Source organism: Catharus ustulatus, chromosome 4, assembly GCF_009819885.2.
Source record: "Catharus ustulatus isolate bCatUst1 chromosome 4, bCatUst1.pri.v2, whole genome shotgun sequence".
Lineage (NCBI taxonomy): Eukaryota > Metazoa > Chordata > Aves > Passeriformes > Turdidae > Catharus > Catharus ustulatus.
This window is the reverse complement of record NC_046224.1, coordinates 10,447,940-10,466,373: the sequence shown is the minus strand read 5'-3', so window position 1 is coordinate 10,466,373 and position 18,434 is coordinate 10,447,940. Positions and strand designations below refer to the sequence as shown.

Below are 18,434 nucleotides of genomic sequence, written 5' to 3'. Positions count from 1 at the left end.
GTATTTTCCATTGCCTTCATATCCAGGGACTGTGCTCTGCACAAAACCTCACTGTCCCTACCAACCATTTTAGAGAATGAACGTAGAGATAGAATGATAATCACTGTGGTTTTAGGAACATCAAATTTTCGTCTCTGATTCCTTCCTGTCTTACCTTGCAGAATTCCCAAAGTTTTATATTTCCATGTCTAGGTATCGGCCAGATTTTTATTTCTGAATATCTACTGAAATTTCTAAATGTAGATTTTTAAACAATTGAGGCTCGCTTCTTTTACTTCCCTCCCGGATCTACTCTGTACAAATGAAACTGTCACATACAAACTAAGCACATAATTTCTTCTATGTTCAGTTCTGTATTCTTTTTTCCTTTTTCTGTTTTACTTAGTGTTGCTGTTTCCCTGGGTTTTTTACTCCCTGGGGAGAATAATCTAGTAGAACTACATACACAGCCCCTCTGAGAATGCTTGTGGCCACATTAAAAAGTTAGAGCTGGACCTAACAGAGAGAGTAAAATGGGATGTTGCTTGAAGCACACAGCTCAGCAAATGCCTGCATCGAGCAAGGGCTGGGACCAGCTCTTCTAAGGATTAGGAGCTAGTTTTGATGAGCTAGAATGCATTTCTAATAACCACAGCACTTTTACTGAATTTTAGACACCATAATGAGTGCATTGCCTTCTGACAACATTTTTTATTTCCTCCTCACTGGCTGTGGTTTTCCAGCTGTGGGAAGACTGCCGAGTGCATTCAGGTGGTTGTGACAGAACTGTGAAGAGTTTATTTTGTTTTCACTCTGTGTCAATGGGGGACTGTGGTCTTCACTTTGCACGTGATGATTTTAAGTGAAATCCTTCTGTCTACTCTTAGGCACAAAACAATTAAAAGATTTACAAATAAAACAAGAAAAGTGTTGGCTCAGAAACAAAATATTTTTCTGTTATGCAACAGGGAGGTGTTAATGTAAGAATATACACATATAAAAATATAGACATATATATAAACATAAGAAAATAATATATATTTTTCCAAAAATAAGTAGGGTCTGGGTAGTTTCAGAAAGGGAACTAAAAGGCAATTTAGTAAGGACATAGTTTATATTTGCATCTGTCAGTATATAATTCTCAAGGGCCATTATATATAAAATAGATAAGAGTTGCTTTCAGTGCTTTTAATATTTCCATATGTTTCTAATGCATCAATTGGTCACTGTAAGTCAATGATAAAATAAATGGAACTCTGATTGACTTTTGATATTTAAAAAAAGATAAATTCTCCTAAAGACATAATTTTATTTCCAGTCTTCTGCCACGTGAGTAATGCTAGTATGTACCAAATACAGTAAAAATAATTTAAAAGTATTTGTTTGCCTCTTGGGCTGTTTTTATAATGCAGCTATCTTTTGTCTATGGAAATTTCTATACAGCTACTTACAGGCTTGTCTCTGTCTACTGTATACAAGATTATATGATATTTTATGCATGGTGCAAAACCACGTGGGGAGGTTATTCGTTCATTTACCTGACCTTTATGATTCACATCTTCTGAAGAGAACTTTTAGGTATGCACAAAATTATTATGTATCTTAAACATAATAGTTCAAGATATATATAAATAGAAATAAATAAATATTATATATATGTTTGTATATATATATATATATATACACACACACATATATATATATATAAAGGATACATTACTTTTTATTTGTATTTTGACCTATTCACACAATTCAGTGATTTTGGTTTCATGAATAAATGAATCCTTGATGCAATTCCTTGATCAAATGTGAAGACCTGGAAATCTGGGGACAGATTTTTTAGCAGAGTCTCTTGAGTAAAGACAAAAGGTAATGGATTCAGACAAAGTATAAGGAAGAAGCATTGAGAGATGAGGGTGGTAAAACGCTGGGACAGGTTGCCCAGAGACGTGGGAAATGCCTCCATCTCTGGAAACATTCAAGGTCAGGTTGGTTTGGGCTCTCAGCATCTGATCTAGTTGAAGATGTCCCTGCTTATTGCATGGGCCTGAAGTAGATGAAGTTTAAAGTTCCTTCCAGTCAAAACTATTCTATGATCATGTCAAAATATTGCAGCACTTCAATGAATTGTACTCTGGAGAAACAGGCAACATCATCATATCCTTCCTGGGTTACATATCCTGGTGGTGAGATTGGGAATCATGTTGTATAATCCCATCTGAAAATCCCACTGTGGATCCCTTCTGTTGGGCTTTTCTGGGATATTTTTTCTCTTATCTTACTTTTACTGTGCACCCAAACAACAGGACAGGAATGCTGGAGCAGCTGTCTTGGATCTTTATTTCATCACAATCATCAGTCTCATTTTAGAGAACTAAGCAAGGAAGATGGAACAGCTTCAGCTGTTTGCAACAGCAGATGAAGTTGTCTTTGTTACAAAGTCTTTTAACAACTTTTTAGCCAATAGAATAATATTAAAAGCTGACAAGTGTTTGCTCTGGCCAATTAATAAAGCCACACATACATCTTGTTTTGAACAGTGCTTGTTTGTAATAGCTTAAAACAATGGATAAAGCTTCATTATCAAACTTACATATTCCTACTATCTTGTTTAGCATATTTTCCTGAGGCCTGTCTCTACACAGCTCACAGCCCTATTTGTTGTCCTTGCATCTTCAGCATTCTTGCATTTCTCCATCCTGAGATTTATTTTCACACAACTTTCTGAGAATTCTATATCTTTTCTATTTCCCACACTTTTCTACGGGCGGTGATGGTGAGGGAAAACTCAGGGGTTTATGACCAAAATGTTCGCTAAGAGTGATATTCCTGCCAGCCCTTAAATTATCAGGTGTTGCACAGAACCACCTACTTCAGCACTGACTGTGACAGTGGCTTGACAATATCATTAGACAACAGGGGGAATACATATTAGAAGAAAAGCAAATCCCCCTTTAACTGATTGAAATGCTACTAGGAGTTCAGAAAAACCCAGTTAATTATTAAAAAAACAAACAAACAAACAATCCTTTAAAATTCATAGTCTCCTTCACTGGTCTTTCACATCCCATTAGAGTACTAAAACATATGTAATAAAATAAAATAAAATAAAAATATCCATTGTTGACAAAAGTTCAGTAAAATACTTTCAAGACAAAATGCACTCTAGAGAATGTAGATTTTTCATACATCACCCAATTAAATTTCAAACTAGGAACTGTTCTTCTCTTATTGGAATAAATTACCCTGTCTACCTTTTACTACCCCACATCTGATTAAAGATCATATCCCTGGAGAACAAGAACTGTTAAATCATCTTAATGCTTCATTGGGAATTAGTTATAATACCAACTGAATGTGAACATTTAATTAATTTGATTTTTTCATCTGATGCCGTTGTCTTTGCCATGCTTTGCTAAGCCATCAACGGATCCTGTTTCACAGTTCATTCTTTCCTACAGTCATACTGGCTAGGTTTAGATTTTGAACATCCTGCAGCACACTAATTTGTTATTGCTGCTTCTTAATTTGTACCAACTTCTGTGTCAATAGCAATATGAATAATAGCACAAACCTGCTTTGAGGGGAAGGTTGGACTACATGACCTCCAGAAGACCTCCTAATTTTTTTTCTCCCCACTAATGGGGCTTAAAACACTATAGAAATATCACATGCTAATTCATGGTCACATACATTTAACGCAGCTTTTCATTATTAAATGACAGCTGTACCTAGGTAGACAAAGGCTGTAGGTAACACTAAACCATGCCCTGACCTACAGATCACAGACTTTCCCTACAGACTGAATACCATAGCATAAAGATGCATGTTGAAAGAAAACACACACACACACACAAATAAGAAAAACCCCCAAAACACCAAACCAAACCAAACCAAAAAACAAACAAAAAAAAACAAACAAAAAAATGTACAACCAAAAGGAAGAAGACATATAGATTTTGAAAGAATTTTTAAATAGTCAGCAAATTCAAATACTTATAAAATACTTATATATAAGTTTTTAGATCTGGACAATGCGATTTCCCACTGGCTTAAAATTTATTTTCAATACACACCATAAAGAGAGCTGCAAGAATGCTTTTAACACACTGTTTTACACACCAGCACTAAAAACTCAGGAAGATTTCTACCCTTTTGATGAGAATAGATAAGGAACAGAACATGTTGAGAATGGCTATGTGGAAAGGCCAGGGAATGTGATCTGGCCCTTTGCAGGTTGCATCAGCTGGTTCAGAAATGCTCCTATTTGCAGTCAGGGGCAGGGCAGGAGCAGGACCTGCATTTCCTCACTCACACTGCACTACACACCACATTACTACAGAGAGCTCCCTCAGAATATTAAAATATTGTAAATGGTGGTCCTTTCCAAGATTCTTGATCTGACTTGGAATTTTCAAAGCCTACCTCCACCTTCTATCAGTCATATGAAAACATCAGATTGAGTCTTTTGTTTTGTTTTGTGCAACTTAAAAGTCTCAATGTGACCCACGCATTCCAAAGCAACACATCAGAACACTCATACAGCATTGGGATCTGCAATCAGGCAACAAAGTGCTTGCTAGACATCACTGCCTCAATGCTATAAACATCCTATGACAAGTTCAGCTTTTGGTGCTGCTTTTATTTACCAATCAACAACGACACTGCATTCACTGCAATTATTATCACTCATGCATTTGATATTAGTAGGAAATATCCTGAAGCAAGAAATCTTCCATTAAACTGATGAATCACCAGCTTTAGGGCTGAATTCTGATCTTTGATGTGGCATAAACTCAGCCTCCATGGGGAGACTTCAAGCACTGCTCTTTTGGGCACATTTGCCTTCAAGGTAAGATTTTCTGCATTAAGAACAGTCTCATCTTTTTTAGGACACTGACAACTACAGTTATCACTCTTGCCATTATTATTTCATAACTTTGTTTCACAGGTAGAAGATAGCTTTGGGGCAGTCATTTATTTCGTTATCATGTATTTTTCATTTCAAACTTGAACATATATTCATTTGGGAGAAGGGAAGACTTGCACAAGTTTGAATAAAGGAATATAAACCTGACACCTACTTTTTAAACATAATACTAGGGGAAAAAAAAAAAGGAAAAAAAAAGTAAGAACCCCTTCTTCCTTTGCCAATAGATCACTATAATTACAATAGGAAGCTCAAAAGAGTGCCTTTTTTTCCCTGTGGGTTATACTCGAGCTGGAAGACACTGAAATGAAAAGACCTGAATGCTTCCCAGTGATTCTTGGTAAAAGGAACACATTCCCTTTTAAGCAATGCAAAAAAGCCTTAATACTAGAGCAGCAACATCAGTCATGCCCTCACTATCAGTTCCAATGATTTCCAGAGTATAGCATCCAAATCACTCTGTCAGATAATACAGGATTCCTGATGTGAGAGAGAAATGAGTTCAGCAAGAACTCTCAAATTTTCCCAAAAAGTCTCGAAGCTAAAATACCATGAAATTACTAAAATTAGTAAGTTGTCTTGTATATAAAGAATTATGAACAACAGATAAAAGATAAAAACATAAAAATATGGTTTTCCTGCTTACTCACTCCTTCCCATACACAAAAGGTAAAATGTTGTGTGTTGCCTTGCAACAGAATTAACTGCTATAACACAACCTTCACTACAGAAAGAAGTGTGTATTTTGGCCATAAATACTATTCTTATTACACACCACAATGCACAAGAAACAACATTCTGCAGTACAAGTAAATTGATACATTAAAAAAGAAAAGACAAAATAGGGATCTACTTTTTCATGGCAGTTCATTTTAAAACATGTTCATTAAATTCAACATAGGTACCAAAGTATGCTCTATGCTATCTAGAATACAGTAAGTTACAAGAGGAACAGCTATGAATAAGTTGCATATTTGAGAACCACAGGAAAGAGGCTTGGAATACTCTCAGGAACCAAAAAGTACAACAAGAAAGTTCTTTAGGAAAATGAAATTAGTAAGGGAGTCTATGTGAATATATCAAATTTTCTGTCCTCATATCATAAAATGTTAGGTTTATTATAGACTTTAAGTATTAATTCCAAGGAATGCATTCCAGCACTAAAATATATAGGTTCATTTTCAAATTATATATTTAATAAAAATGAAAACATAGTTTAAAAAATATGACATTTACTATAGATTAGAAATTTGTGTTCTGATGAAACTTCTCTAAGGTTAACATAATGTTCCTTACACAGGTCCATCAACAGTCCTACTCTGACAGTCTTTCATCATGAAAGATGTAATTTATACTAGCACAAATTTCTTTCCCTCTCATGGTCTATGTTAGTCTAAGAACTACCCTGTCAAAATGTGTCCTCTGTCTATATTAAAAACAAAAACAAAAAACCAAAAACAAATAAAAAAAAAAAAAAACAAAAACAAAAAAACGGGCTAGAATAAGGCATTTGTCTGTGCAGCTAATACCCATTATGACGAGGAATGAAAACAAACAAAACCTCAATAGAATCCATGCTTTATTGCTAAGAATCAGAGTACCTGGCACAGATGCAGTCCAAGTTCTCAAAAAAATTCAAATTCAAAATATCTCCATCAAGCACCATTCAATTAATTTTCCATTTATTTACAGATTTAGTCACTAGTCCATTTCAGCAACATCATTCTCCAAGAATGTTCAAACTTTTTTAGAACAAGTGGTAAATTATGTTTTCCAGTGAAATTTTCGCATGCCTCATTCTACCCCATACCTTCAAGAGATATTATAAGCAGAAAACAGGAGAACTAGGTATGTAAATATGTATAAACATTACTTAATCTGACATATGCAATATCTTGGCCTGGTTAAGAACCTTGGTATGTTCAGACAGAGAAGAAATTAAATCTAAAAATAGCTGCAACATGCACACATGAAGAATAGCAATCATAAAAATAAGCTCTAAATAGATATGCTGTATGTACAACATCTGTTTGCTGGAACCGTCTTGCAGGGGTGTGCAAATCACAGCTATTGTGGAGTTATCTAAGTTGATTTTCCAATCTCTATGACATTGACTTTGCCCATTCACTCATCATAAATGAGAATAGCAGAAAATCTTTATGACTCATTTTAAAAAATTTCTTCAGTATCGAGGCAGTAAAGGACAAAGAGAAGATGAAAAGAAATATAACACATCACAGCTGTGACTGTAATGTCAAATCATATTGGCTGTCCTACAATGAAAGCAGAAGGAATAAGAGACCTAAGGGAGCTAAGAAAGTTAGCTGGTTTCTCTTGGTATGCTGCTTTATTGCCAAAAGACACTAGATCTTCTACAGCTTAGCACTTAAACTCATCCTAAATGACTTGAGACAAATTTCTTATTGGAAACACCTATCCTTCACTGTCTATGAAATATTGAAAACTTAGCAGCTCTAGCTCAGAAAAAACCTGATGCTTTGAAGTCCTCCATTACCTAAACCTGGGTGGTAAGACACTGATTTGGTTATTTGCATGCTGGCATCCAGACACAGTGAAAGCATAGAGACAGAACTGCTCTTACCTATATGGATAAAAGGGAGCTTTCTAAAGGTTTTGTCTTATCAGAATCAGGTTTAAAAACCTTGAAAAGCCAGAGGAAATCTCTATCTGTTGGATGACTTGCAAAAGCACTCCCTGTCCCAGCTTTCTGTGTAGTGTCAGGGTCAGTCATTACAGTTCTCACTTTTCAATCCAGCAACTGGCAGGTGCTGAAATGTGGCATCACCCTTTCAGTCTCTAGAAGTCTTTTCATACCTGTTGCCATTGAGACTGGATCACTGGAGTGCCCCATCTGCCCACCTCAGCTCCTCTTCCAAACTGACCACATTCAGGAGCCACCTGCCCCTCAAGGGCTCTACCTGACCCAGCACAAAGCTCCTGTAACACTGGCCTATAGAGCACACTTATTGTCTGATGTCCAGTTATGAAATACATAGAATATCATACTTGCATAAATTAAATTATTATGCCATTTTCAATGTATGTTATAATGGAAAAAGCCAGGAAACACCTGAATTTTTGTGGCTGGAGGGAAACAAAAACAATCCAGCATTTCTCTGATCAAATCTACAGTAGGTTCAGATTTGTTTACAGGTAAACCTGGGATACTTCATTAACAGACTTCTTTTAACTAAATTAATCAAAGGTGCACATATAAACAGATTTTGCAAGTTTGATACCATAAAGCAGTAGAAAAGGCAAGACTTGTGTAAGGCTATAAGCAGAGACTCAAGCAGAGACTCAATAAACTTCCAAAGCCACTTTTAATGCCTTTAAATCCCCAAGTCTCTTCTTGGGAGCATGCCTCTTAGATAACCATTCTGGTCTCTGCTTACTTCTGCCCAATATTTATTCTTCACTTCATATTTAAAAAAAAAAAAAAAAAAAAAAATTGAGAGGTGGAAATTATTTTGTTTTCTAAAATGTTTGTTAAAACACACCATGATTTTTCTGAAGAATTCATATTCAAAATTAATTATAAATTTATGCTACTGTTTAAACTCAAAGAAAGCTAATATTGCAAAAATTATTCCAAAATAACAAGGCATCACTGAATTAGGATAAAAATTCCTAAACCATACGGCACAGACTTTTTATCAGTTTAAAATATTTATTCCTTCTTTATTATAAAGTAATAAAAAATGTATTTGTTTTAAAATCAATCATAGGCATATTCCAGATTTTTGCTTTTAGTGGAACCCACACATTGACTCCTAGTCACATTCTGAATTCACACTTTGTGCAGATAGCTACTGCCCAAAGGGACCCATAATTTTCAGTAAAAGAAAATAAAAAGTGCTACTATCACTTAGTGTGTGATCAATAATTGCACAAGGAGCACAGTTCTGTTAGTCATGACTGCAAGCCAGTATGAGACTGCATGAAGGCAATGTCTAATAAATCACTTGTGCTAACTAGGGATCCAACTGGCTGCACCCAATTAATGTCTAGGGATTACGGGGAAACTGGAGACTTCCAATGATGTCTGTCTGGTTTCATGTTAGAGACATTTCTTTATCTGTATTACTTAGTTCTTTCCATCAAATCATTGAAAAATCATTTCCTTAGGCTGTCGTAGCTTGTGCAGGAAAAGTTTCATAAAGCTATGGCAATAATTATACTAAAAGATTGGAAAAGGAGCAAGATGCAAAGAGGAGATGAAAGAATTATTAGGAAAGGAATTCAGGATAAATGAAAATTAAGCAATTGAGCAATTCAGTGGATAGTCAAGTTGTGGATCACTGGAATATAAGGAAACAGAAAAAAAATATAGATTTAGGAAGAATCTATAAACTAGATGTGGAATCACTGGAAATAAAATGGAGACCATAACAAAGAAGAGGAAAGAATCGAGCAGTGAAGCAAAATTACTATAAGTAAGGTGGTGGTACAGAGGACAAGATGAGAAAACAGGAAAAGCAATATGAAAACTAATGGGAAAGAGCAGCTTAATGTGGGACTACTCAGTTGTCCAATAAAAGCGCTGCAGCATTTGTCCAAATACAACAAGCTGTTGACAGCTGCAAATTAAAGTGCACAAACAGGCAGCAATATATCAAACTGAAAGGGTTCTTGGGAAAAGGACAGTGAATGAAAACCTGAGAGACCTATACTAAATTACAACTTTGGCCATTATCTTCCTAAGAGATATAAAAAATTGAAATATAATACCTCCTACCTTGTTGTGAGGATAACACTCATTAATTATCATCAAGTGCTCACACATTACATGGAGCTCTGGGGGGAGGGGGAAATAAGCAAGCAGAATATAATTGCTGTTGTAAGATAAAGAGTACAAAAGGTCCATTACTGATTGATGGAGTAAGGGTTTACACATTGATCATTTTATCTGAGAGACTGAGAAATCCAAAGGCCAGAGAATGATTGGCCTTCATGTTCTTCTTCTTTTTTTTTTTTTTTAAGTACAAGCAAGCCCAGTCATTAGATTTGAAAAGGCCCATCAAGACAGCAGATGAAAAATGAGAGAAGGATCTCCTGAATGTGGTATGGAAACAGGAAGAAGGAAAGAAAACTGTACTGCAGCAGAACATACACCAGAAACACAGAATTTAAGAGGATTGCTTTTCTGAAAGGGCTGCAATATTCAAAGGATGAATGGAAACAAATAAATTCTGGCAGGCAAGACCTGTGAGATGAACTTACTCTAATTCTTCAGCATCCAAAAGTTAAGATCTAAAAGGATCTGTTACAGGGACCTGGTCAACGCAGAGGAACACACTTCCAGAACTGATTCAGTTCAGATAACCTTAGACATCTGTCTCAAAACAAACTGAACAGCTCTCTAGAGATACACATAGTGATTAGTTTAGATGTCTAATTTTAATAAATTAATTTCTGCTACTAATTACTCTTGATTGGACTCAAAGATAAATATAAAATCATTTCCTGTGAATAAATGAAGGCTCACAGCATGGAAGAGGAAATAAAAGTGTGAAACATGTTAGAGACAGAAAGGAATGGATTGCAAACACAGTTTTACTAACCAGTGCTCCAGAGATGATTCTATTAAAATTTCTCAATATTAAAAGAAAAAAAAAAAAAAAAGAGCTCAAGCATTTTTTTTTGCCAGGCAGGAAGAGGGAAGAATGTGGTGTTTATATTTATATACAGAGCTGAGATCCAGATGAAGATCTTCTCAAAAAAAAATCACTATCAGATCACTGATTGTTGGATCCTTATCACTTCTTGACAATAAACATTACTATAAACTTCATTCTAATGAATGTTCAAAAAGATATAAAAAAGAAATGAAACTAAAACAGAAATAAAACAGGATATCTAGTCTAACAATCTTTGTTTTATTGTGTGTGTATGTGTACTTTTATCTTGAAGGGAAAAGAATGCCCTAAAGAAAGAAAATTAAAAAAAAAAACAAAGAGTAAACTCTGAAACAGTATTTCCTTTCCTGCCTTGCCTAACAGATTGGGATTTTGGTTGTAGAAGTAGTAATCTCAAGACCTTTCCCAATGCTACTTAATCATAACAGATACATCACACCTTTTTACTTCACACCACAGTCTATTATTACTATCTGGTATATTTACATTAAAAATCCTTTATTTAAGCCTTGTAATTCTGTTTCCAGAGAAGATTATCTCCTGCCATCCAGTGACTTTAGTGAGAATAGAATAACATATTTCAAATTTAGTTTACATTAAATGAATTTTACTTAAATCATGCAGACTTGAAAACTAAGAACAGTAGTTTGTGGTATCTGAAACGAAGTACTCATAACTCCATACAACCATATAAAATAGTTCTGCTTGACATGATCTATGTACCTTCTTTAATTGCCTTACAGCAGAAGCATCAATTACAATAGTGATGCCATCAATCTCTAAAGTCTACTTGATTAAAAAGTGCAAATGAAGCATGCTGGCAATTCTGATTAATACATTTACAACATTTTTCTATGGCCTTATAAATTAAGTCTATAATGAAGACAAGCAGTTGTATTATCTCCAGTGAAGGTGAGGATAACTTGTACTGTCTCCAGAACACATTAAGATTTTTAACAGTTAATAGCAGATAGGAGAATGCAAACCTTTTAAAGTAAGAGCTTTAGTAAAATAGAAATTGAAGTTTCATAAATTCAGTCTAAAACATTTGATTGGATTTTCAATTTTCCCAAATCTTATTATAGTCACATAAATGATCACAAAGTGAATGAATTCAGTAACATTTCACATCTTCTTTCTCCTCACGTAAAAAAATTATTACAAAGAATACAGAACAACATCATCTGATCTTGGAAAATAAGGCCAGAAAATGGTACTTTCAGAGAGAACTGAATTATTTACATTTATCATTTTGATTCTCCAATGCTATAATTATGATTTTATTACATTTCAAAAAGTGAATGATACTGCTGTCAGGATCTTCATTCTCCCAGCACATTTTCTGCCTGACCAGTAATTCAAACTGGATGAAAGGAGACAGACTTTGAGAATTAAAACATAAAATACTGTCTGGCTCTTGAGGAAACTTTTGAAGGCATTTTTAAGTTCCATGCTTTTCTGCTTCTGCCAAATGTTTAAATGATAGTCTTAGAGTTCCATTAATATTTTCATCCCCCTAATTTTCTGAGATTACAGGCAATGTAATTAAATGAAACGTACTACTTACATCATTCTGATCGTCTTTTGCATTGTAATAGATTATATCATTATTCTGTAAGAGAAAGAAAAGTAATTCTGTTAGTTTGAAAGTAGAGAATAATTCTATGTAGCAATAATCTCTATTATTGCAAGATACATTTTGAAATAAACCACCAGTTCTCTATGTATTCTCTTTGAAACATGACAGACGCTGATCTTTGCCTGCTCTCTGTTGCATGCACAATTTCCCATGCTCGTACTTAACTTCATTCATTTAAAGCTTCTCCCGTGGGAGGCTGCATAAGTCACTCAAAACACAGCCAGAAAAGTACAGATAACATTGGACAAACTCCAGAGCTCATAAAAGGCTTCCATAAGCTGTTTCTGTCACAGACATGTGACTTTCACTGTACAATTAGGGGATTTATGCAGCGTGACATCCAGCAGGCAGTAGATACAGCGAGGCATGGGCTTTGCTAAGTGGGGTAAGAATTTGCTGTACACATGTTTATTGTTTTATTCACCTCCCACTGCGAAAATAAAATCTGTGAAAATGCATCACAGGAGAGTCTGGCTGTTGGAGTGTACAGCAGATCCTGGCAGCTCTGTGGAAACACTGTACCATGTAACTCAAGCAAAGAATAGGAGAAGATTGCTTGTTGCCATTCCAAAATCAGTCAGAAATTCCATTCAGTTTTAACTTTTATAGCTTTTTGAAAACTGGGCTATGTCCTATGGAATACAGGGGTGATTTTTTTTTTTTTTTCCCCTGTTTAAATATTACTGAACCATTTAAAAGCCTGCAAGATTCAGGTTCACTGGAGTAGCTTTCCACCAAATAAATATACTCGCAATGTGCCTGAAGGTTTTTGAATAAAGTCAATTTTATGTGCATTACTGAATCAAATAGAGACATGTATGAACATAGTCTTTTAATCATATTTACTGATATTTAATAAATGAAGAAATGGAGATGTTACATTTCTTCATATCCATATGCTTAAAATAGGTGATTGCTGTTGACCTCCAATAATGGTTTAAATTTATTTTTTCAGTTCTGCTTATGGTAATACCCTAAAAATACCTGATTAAACATTGAACAAAATGAAGATTTTTTCTTTTATAAAAACCAACAGGAAAGAATGCTTTCAGTAATAATTTTTCAAAAGGATAAGTCAACGACAATTTTTATTCACACTAGAGAAGTATGATGTGTATTCCATTCATCTTTACAAATGATCATTTTACTCACTCCATAATAATGACATCATTTATTCTCCTTTGTGACCTTTTAGAGAGTCAAACATCAAATATATTACAGATAACCTAAATGCCATTTTGAGGTAAATGCTATTGACATAAATTCATTCTTCCTCCTCAAAATTAACTTTTCCACTTTTCCATCAAGACACTTTTCCATCAAGACACTTTTCCATCAAGACATTTTCCATCAAGACACTCTTCTATCCATAGGTCAGTTGGTTGTGTATCTATATCTGGATAACAAAGCCAGACCTCAAGGCATTACAGACACAGAAGGAAATTATTTTCATCATTACAGACTAAAGCTAATTGCATATTCACTTGATTGTTGTAATGAAAAGACCATATAGTTCTTGTGGAAGCCTTTGAAGTCAGAAGAGGCAAAAGTTCTATTTTCTTTGGTTCCTCTTCACTTTGTAAATAGCTATTTATGAAATAACTGTTCTGTAAGTAATGTGATCAGTTCTAAAGCCCCTCTGATTCTTTAGCAGGCAACATTTGAAACTTCAAAGCATGCAGCTCTGAGTGGTACTAGCCAGATATGTTAACACAAGTGTTTTCATCACAAGGTGATTTGTTCAGCTAAATTAAAATAAAATAAAATAAAATAAAATAAAATAAAATAAAATAAAATAAAATAAAATTGCACATTTTGTTTACCACAACTCTTTATGTCAGGTGGCATTAGATCAGTTCCCTTGCAATTTCATCCCTAGAAGGTTTTGTTCAGGAAAAATGAGAGCAGGAAAAGCAATACAGACATAATTAACTGGCTATATTGTTTTTGTTTAGTGCTTTTGTTTTAAAAAGGAACATTTTCATAAAATACAATTTCTATTAGGCCCTCTCTTGTACTGACTCTCATCTAGATATGAGTTTATTTCCTGAGCCCCTCTCCATTACTCTTGTTTATGCTGCTACCAAATCATTGTTGTACAGGATTTTTAACACTGTCATCAACAGACACAACTTATTTGTCTACTTAAAAAAAAAAAAAAAAAAAGACTCTTTATTTTCTATTTTCCCAATTATATTTTTCTTGTCTTTCATATTTTTATTTGCTTTTTTTTTTTTTTTCAAAGCTGGCATAGCTTTACTATGTATCTCTACTGGACTGAACAGTATTTTTTAAATCACCTTTTAGAATATCATTTCAGGAACATGATATATTTACAAGTTAATGAAAACAAATACTCCCTGCCTAAAAGACTTAGATATTTTTGTTATGTTATTTATATCTTGTAGTCCATTACCCTGCCTGGAGATATTACCTATATAATGCATAAACTGACATTGACATTGAACATATCTCACCACTCTTAATACAGAAAATATGAGATACCCAGTGCTACAACAGAGTGAATGCTGTATGGTTCACAAATTAGATTCATGGATCACTCAGATCTTTAGAGGACAATTTTTCATAATTTAACCACTTCTAGTTGGCAAGAACAAATTGCTTTGTTGCTGGCTCTCAAGTGAGTAGTTTAGTTATTTATTAACTTCTTGACACAAAGAATTTGAATCTTCCCACTGCTGTGCGGTTTTGCCATCAAGTAATACTGCAAACTTGGTCAGCAAACCAAGGGTACTTTGTAAATATCCTGTTTATTTATTTTTGTTCTTTATCCAGTAATGCTGTGTGAGAGAGGGGATAAAGACTCACTTCTGTTAACCAAGGAAGGGATTTGGTAAGGCAGTTCTGAAGCTGAACTTGTAAAAGAATGACTTTGGGAGAACATATGCATAAAACAAAAACTGTAGTGTACTATATGATTTTATGGTTTTCACCATCTTTAAGTCCCCTTTCAAAGCAAAAACTTTTAGTACCAGAGAAAGACATCAGGCAAGTCATATAAAAATTACATTAAGGATTAGGTCATAAATGTCTTATTTTTGACTCTTACTATTTTCTTTTCTTTCCTAATCTTATTTTTCTTCCATGTTTTCATTGATAATATTATCTGCTGAAGTAAGATTATTCCACTGTCTTTACATTGCTTTTAATTTCAATAGCTCTCTGTTTTCCAGCTCAGGGTATAAAGCAATTCCAATGGGAAATATTAATGTTGGTTACTACTAATAAATTCTAGAATTTCATTACACAAAATATGAAGTTTATGGTCTCTATAATTAATCTCTGTGTCTAGAGAAGAAAAGCATGGGAAAAAATCAGCTTTCAGAATATCTGCAGATGAAATTTGTTTCTCTACAAAACATGTTCACAGACACAGTCTATTATTCAAGATATAAATGCCTAAACTCAACTCAGCATTACATGAATGAAGCTGCTCTTGGCTTTTCATCTCAGGAAACAACTTTTTTTCAATCAAGTTCTTTCAAGAACAAGAAGAAGGGATTACATTGCTACAAGACATATGGACTATAGAGATAATTATGTATAGAAAAAATTGTAATAGTATATCTATGTTATTTTGCTGGTAAGAGAATGACATCCTTCTTTACAAAGTGCCACAATGAAAGCTCCTGGTCATTGCTGCCATGTAGTGGTGTCTGCAGGAACATCCCCTCTCGAATCTTATGCTAGAATTCCAAGAACTTTTCATGCAGTATGTGCTCTACCAAATAGTCTAAAGATTCTTTTTTGAAGTCTTTTTCAACAGACATCCAATGCAGTCTATTCAGAAATGCTGCTTTTTCTGAAGCTGTGGTTGAAGTTACATAAAACCTCAGATCTATCTGTGGGCTTCCTAGAGACCCTACAGGATGGAAGATGAAGCCTAAAACGGTGTTAGGCCTACAGGGAAGATTGGCCTGAAATGAATTCTAAAACTTTATGAGACTCTATAATGAACTACAGAAAATATATAGGTTATCAATAATAAAATAAAATAAAGACAGGGGAAGGAGAAGAAAAAGGTTTTCTACAGCTTTTCATATTCTAAGAAATTAATATACTGTATTAGTTCTGACAGAGATCACAATCACAATTATCCTTTTTTCCTAAAAGCTGCATTTCCACAACAACTGTAGGTAAATTTTTAAAGTAAAAAAAATTACAATTTTAGCCATTTCACTAGAAAATAATTAACTCCCTCAGAAAAGAAAACAGAGGGATGTTAGTTAAAGGTCTCCACAACTCAAAGATTTTTTTCAATAAACCCTGGGAAGCTAATTTAAAATTAATACAGTAGATTATATTGCAAATATATATTACTGCATAATTATAAGTGCATGTTTTAAAATCTGAAGTTACAGCCAAATATGTTTATTTGGATTTTGTTTTAAAGCAGGACACTTCCCATGACTTCTAAGTGTTTTACCTAAGAAGTGCTAAAGCACCCAAAGTGAGTCAATGTAAAAAGCTGCTGTATATTGCAGATAATCTGCAAGTAGTGAGGATTCTTTTAGTTTGCAGGCAAGAGGTAGAGAAAGAAATCAAAATCAGGGAGAAACCAAACTGTACAGTGAATACAAATCTGATCTTGACTCTTCAGTTTACAAATAAGGTCTGAGAATTAAGACAGAAATTTGGAGAACATTTGAAAATCATGTTAGTCCCACACACTTGGAAAAGACATTCACATTAATGAAAAAAGTGGGAGTCCTTTTGCTTAGCATGAAGCAATAAAAATATTAATAATACTGGTCCGTTTCACTCTTTAGGCAGACCATAGAAAATTAGTATAAATGCCTAAAAATACTAAAAAACCATTTCATTAATTGTTGGTAAAACATCAATTTTAATTAAAAAAAAAAAAAAAAGTTCCTTGTATTCCCTTGAATAAAGTGTATTACAAAAAAAAAAATCACTCTAATACCTTTGGGGTAATTAAGGTTTTAACCCATCCTAACAAATTCTATGACAAATAATCAACACAGTTTTAATTTAATCCTTTATACAGTCAGCCATGCGGTTTAAAGCACAATTAGACTCCTCAGAAAAGAAAGCTAAGTGTGGCCTACCACATATAAAAATTACATCTATTTTTAAAGAGGATAATGTTAGGGAATAAAAACCTGCAAATGGCGGGGGGGGGGTGAAGAAAATGTGTCAATTATTACTATCTCTTTTGTTACAGCTTTGTCATTTTACACAAGTGAAACGACACACATTAAAAATAAGGGGCTTAGCAGCTAATAACTTCTTTTTTGCCTTCAGTAGCCATGTCTAAAAGTACTGAATTTTCACTTGCCTTAAAGTGAACAAATTTCAGGCAATATAATAAACCAGTTGCAATTATAATTACAGTGTATGCATGCAATGCAGCGCCTAAACATGGGCTGTAAGAAATTGGTTAGAACAGGCATTTTAAACATGAAAACTGGACATAAAACCAAGATATTTTAAAAATCAAACTATTAAAAAAAAAATTAAAAAACCCAAAAAACAGTGGAATAATATTCAATCAAGAAATACATCACTATATTACCCAAAATATGGAATACTGAGTCTCTTGAGTTAGAGATTTTGCCCCCGAATATAATTCGATTAAATAACTGCTTTGTCAGAATATTAAATTTCATACACTAATTAAAGCCTTCCAGGTCTGCACTATAATTTATGATAAGCCTTTTTCATCAGATTTGTGTAAAGGGCTTTTCTTAAGATTCCACTGAGACTAATAATTGAAATGAAAAGATGAAGGTGAAGATTACAGGAAATAACATAAAGGAGAGTTAAAGGTGCTGCACATTCTTTGTCATGAATATTCTTTCTTTTAAATGGCGAGAAAGATCAACTTTTTCACCATCCGTTTACAGGTAATTCCTTCACTGAAATTCTTAATCTAGAAACCAAAATTTACTGACAGTTTTCATGTGGGGGTCACTTGACCATTCACAGATGCATCAGAGTGATAAATAAAATGAGTAATTCATCAATAATCTGCATGCTCAACAGCAGACTAAAATGCACAAGCCTCATTTAAAAAGATGTTAGGTAAGTGCAATGCACACGTACAGAATCCAGATAAAAATACACTGCAGGAAAGAAAAGGTTTTGAGCTCTTGGCATTGATTCTGAGGACATTTGATCTGAGATTGGATCCACAGATTGCAGTGCTGATGGCGGTCATATTTTACCATCTGAGTTAAAAACT

The 18,434-nt window shown here is 34.1% G+C and overlaps 1 protein-coding gene across 5 annotated transcripts in view; it reads right to left on the bottom strand.

Moving 5' to 3' along the window:
- Positions 1-18,434, bottom strand: part of CACNA2D1 (calcium voltage-gated channel auxiliary subunit alpha2delta 1) — a 368,220-nt gene that overhangs the window by 161,356 nt on the left and 188,430 nt on the right. For all 5 annotated transcript variants that reach the window (XM_033056982.2, XM_033056980.2, XM_033056981.2 and 2 more), the window contains exon 5: positions 12,137-12,181. In XM_033056982.2, coding sequence (XP_032912873.1) covers positions 12,137-12,181 — 45 coding nt within the window. The remainder of the gene's footprint in view (positions 1-12,136; positions 12,182-18,434) is intronic.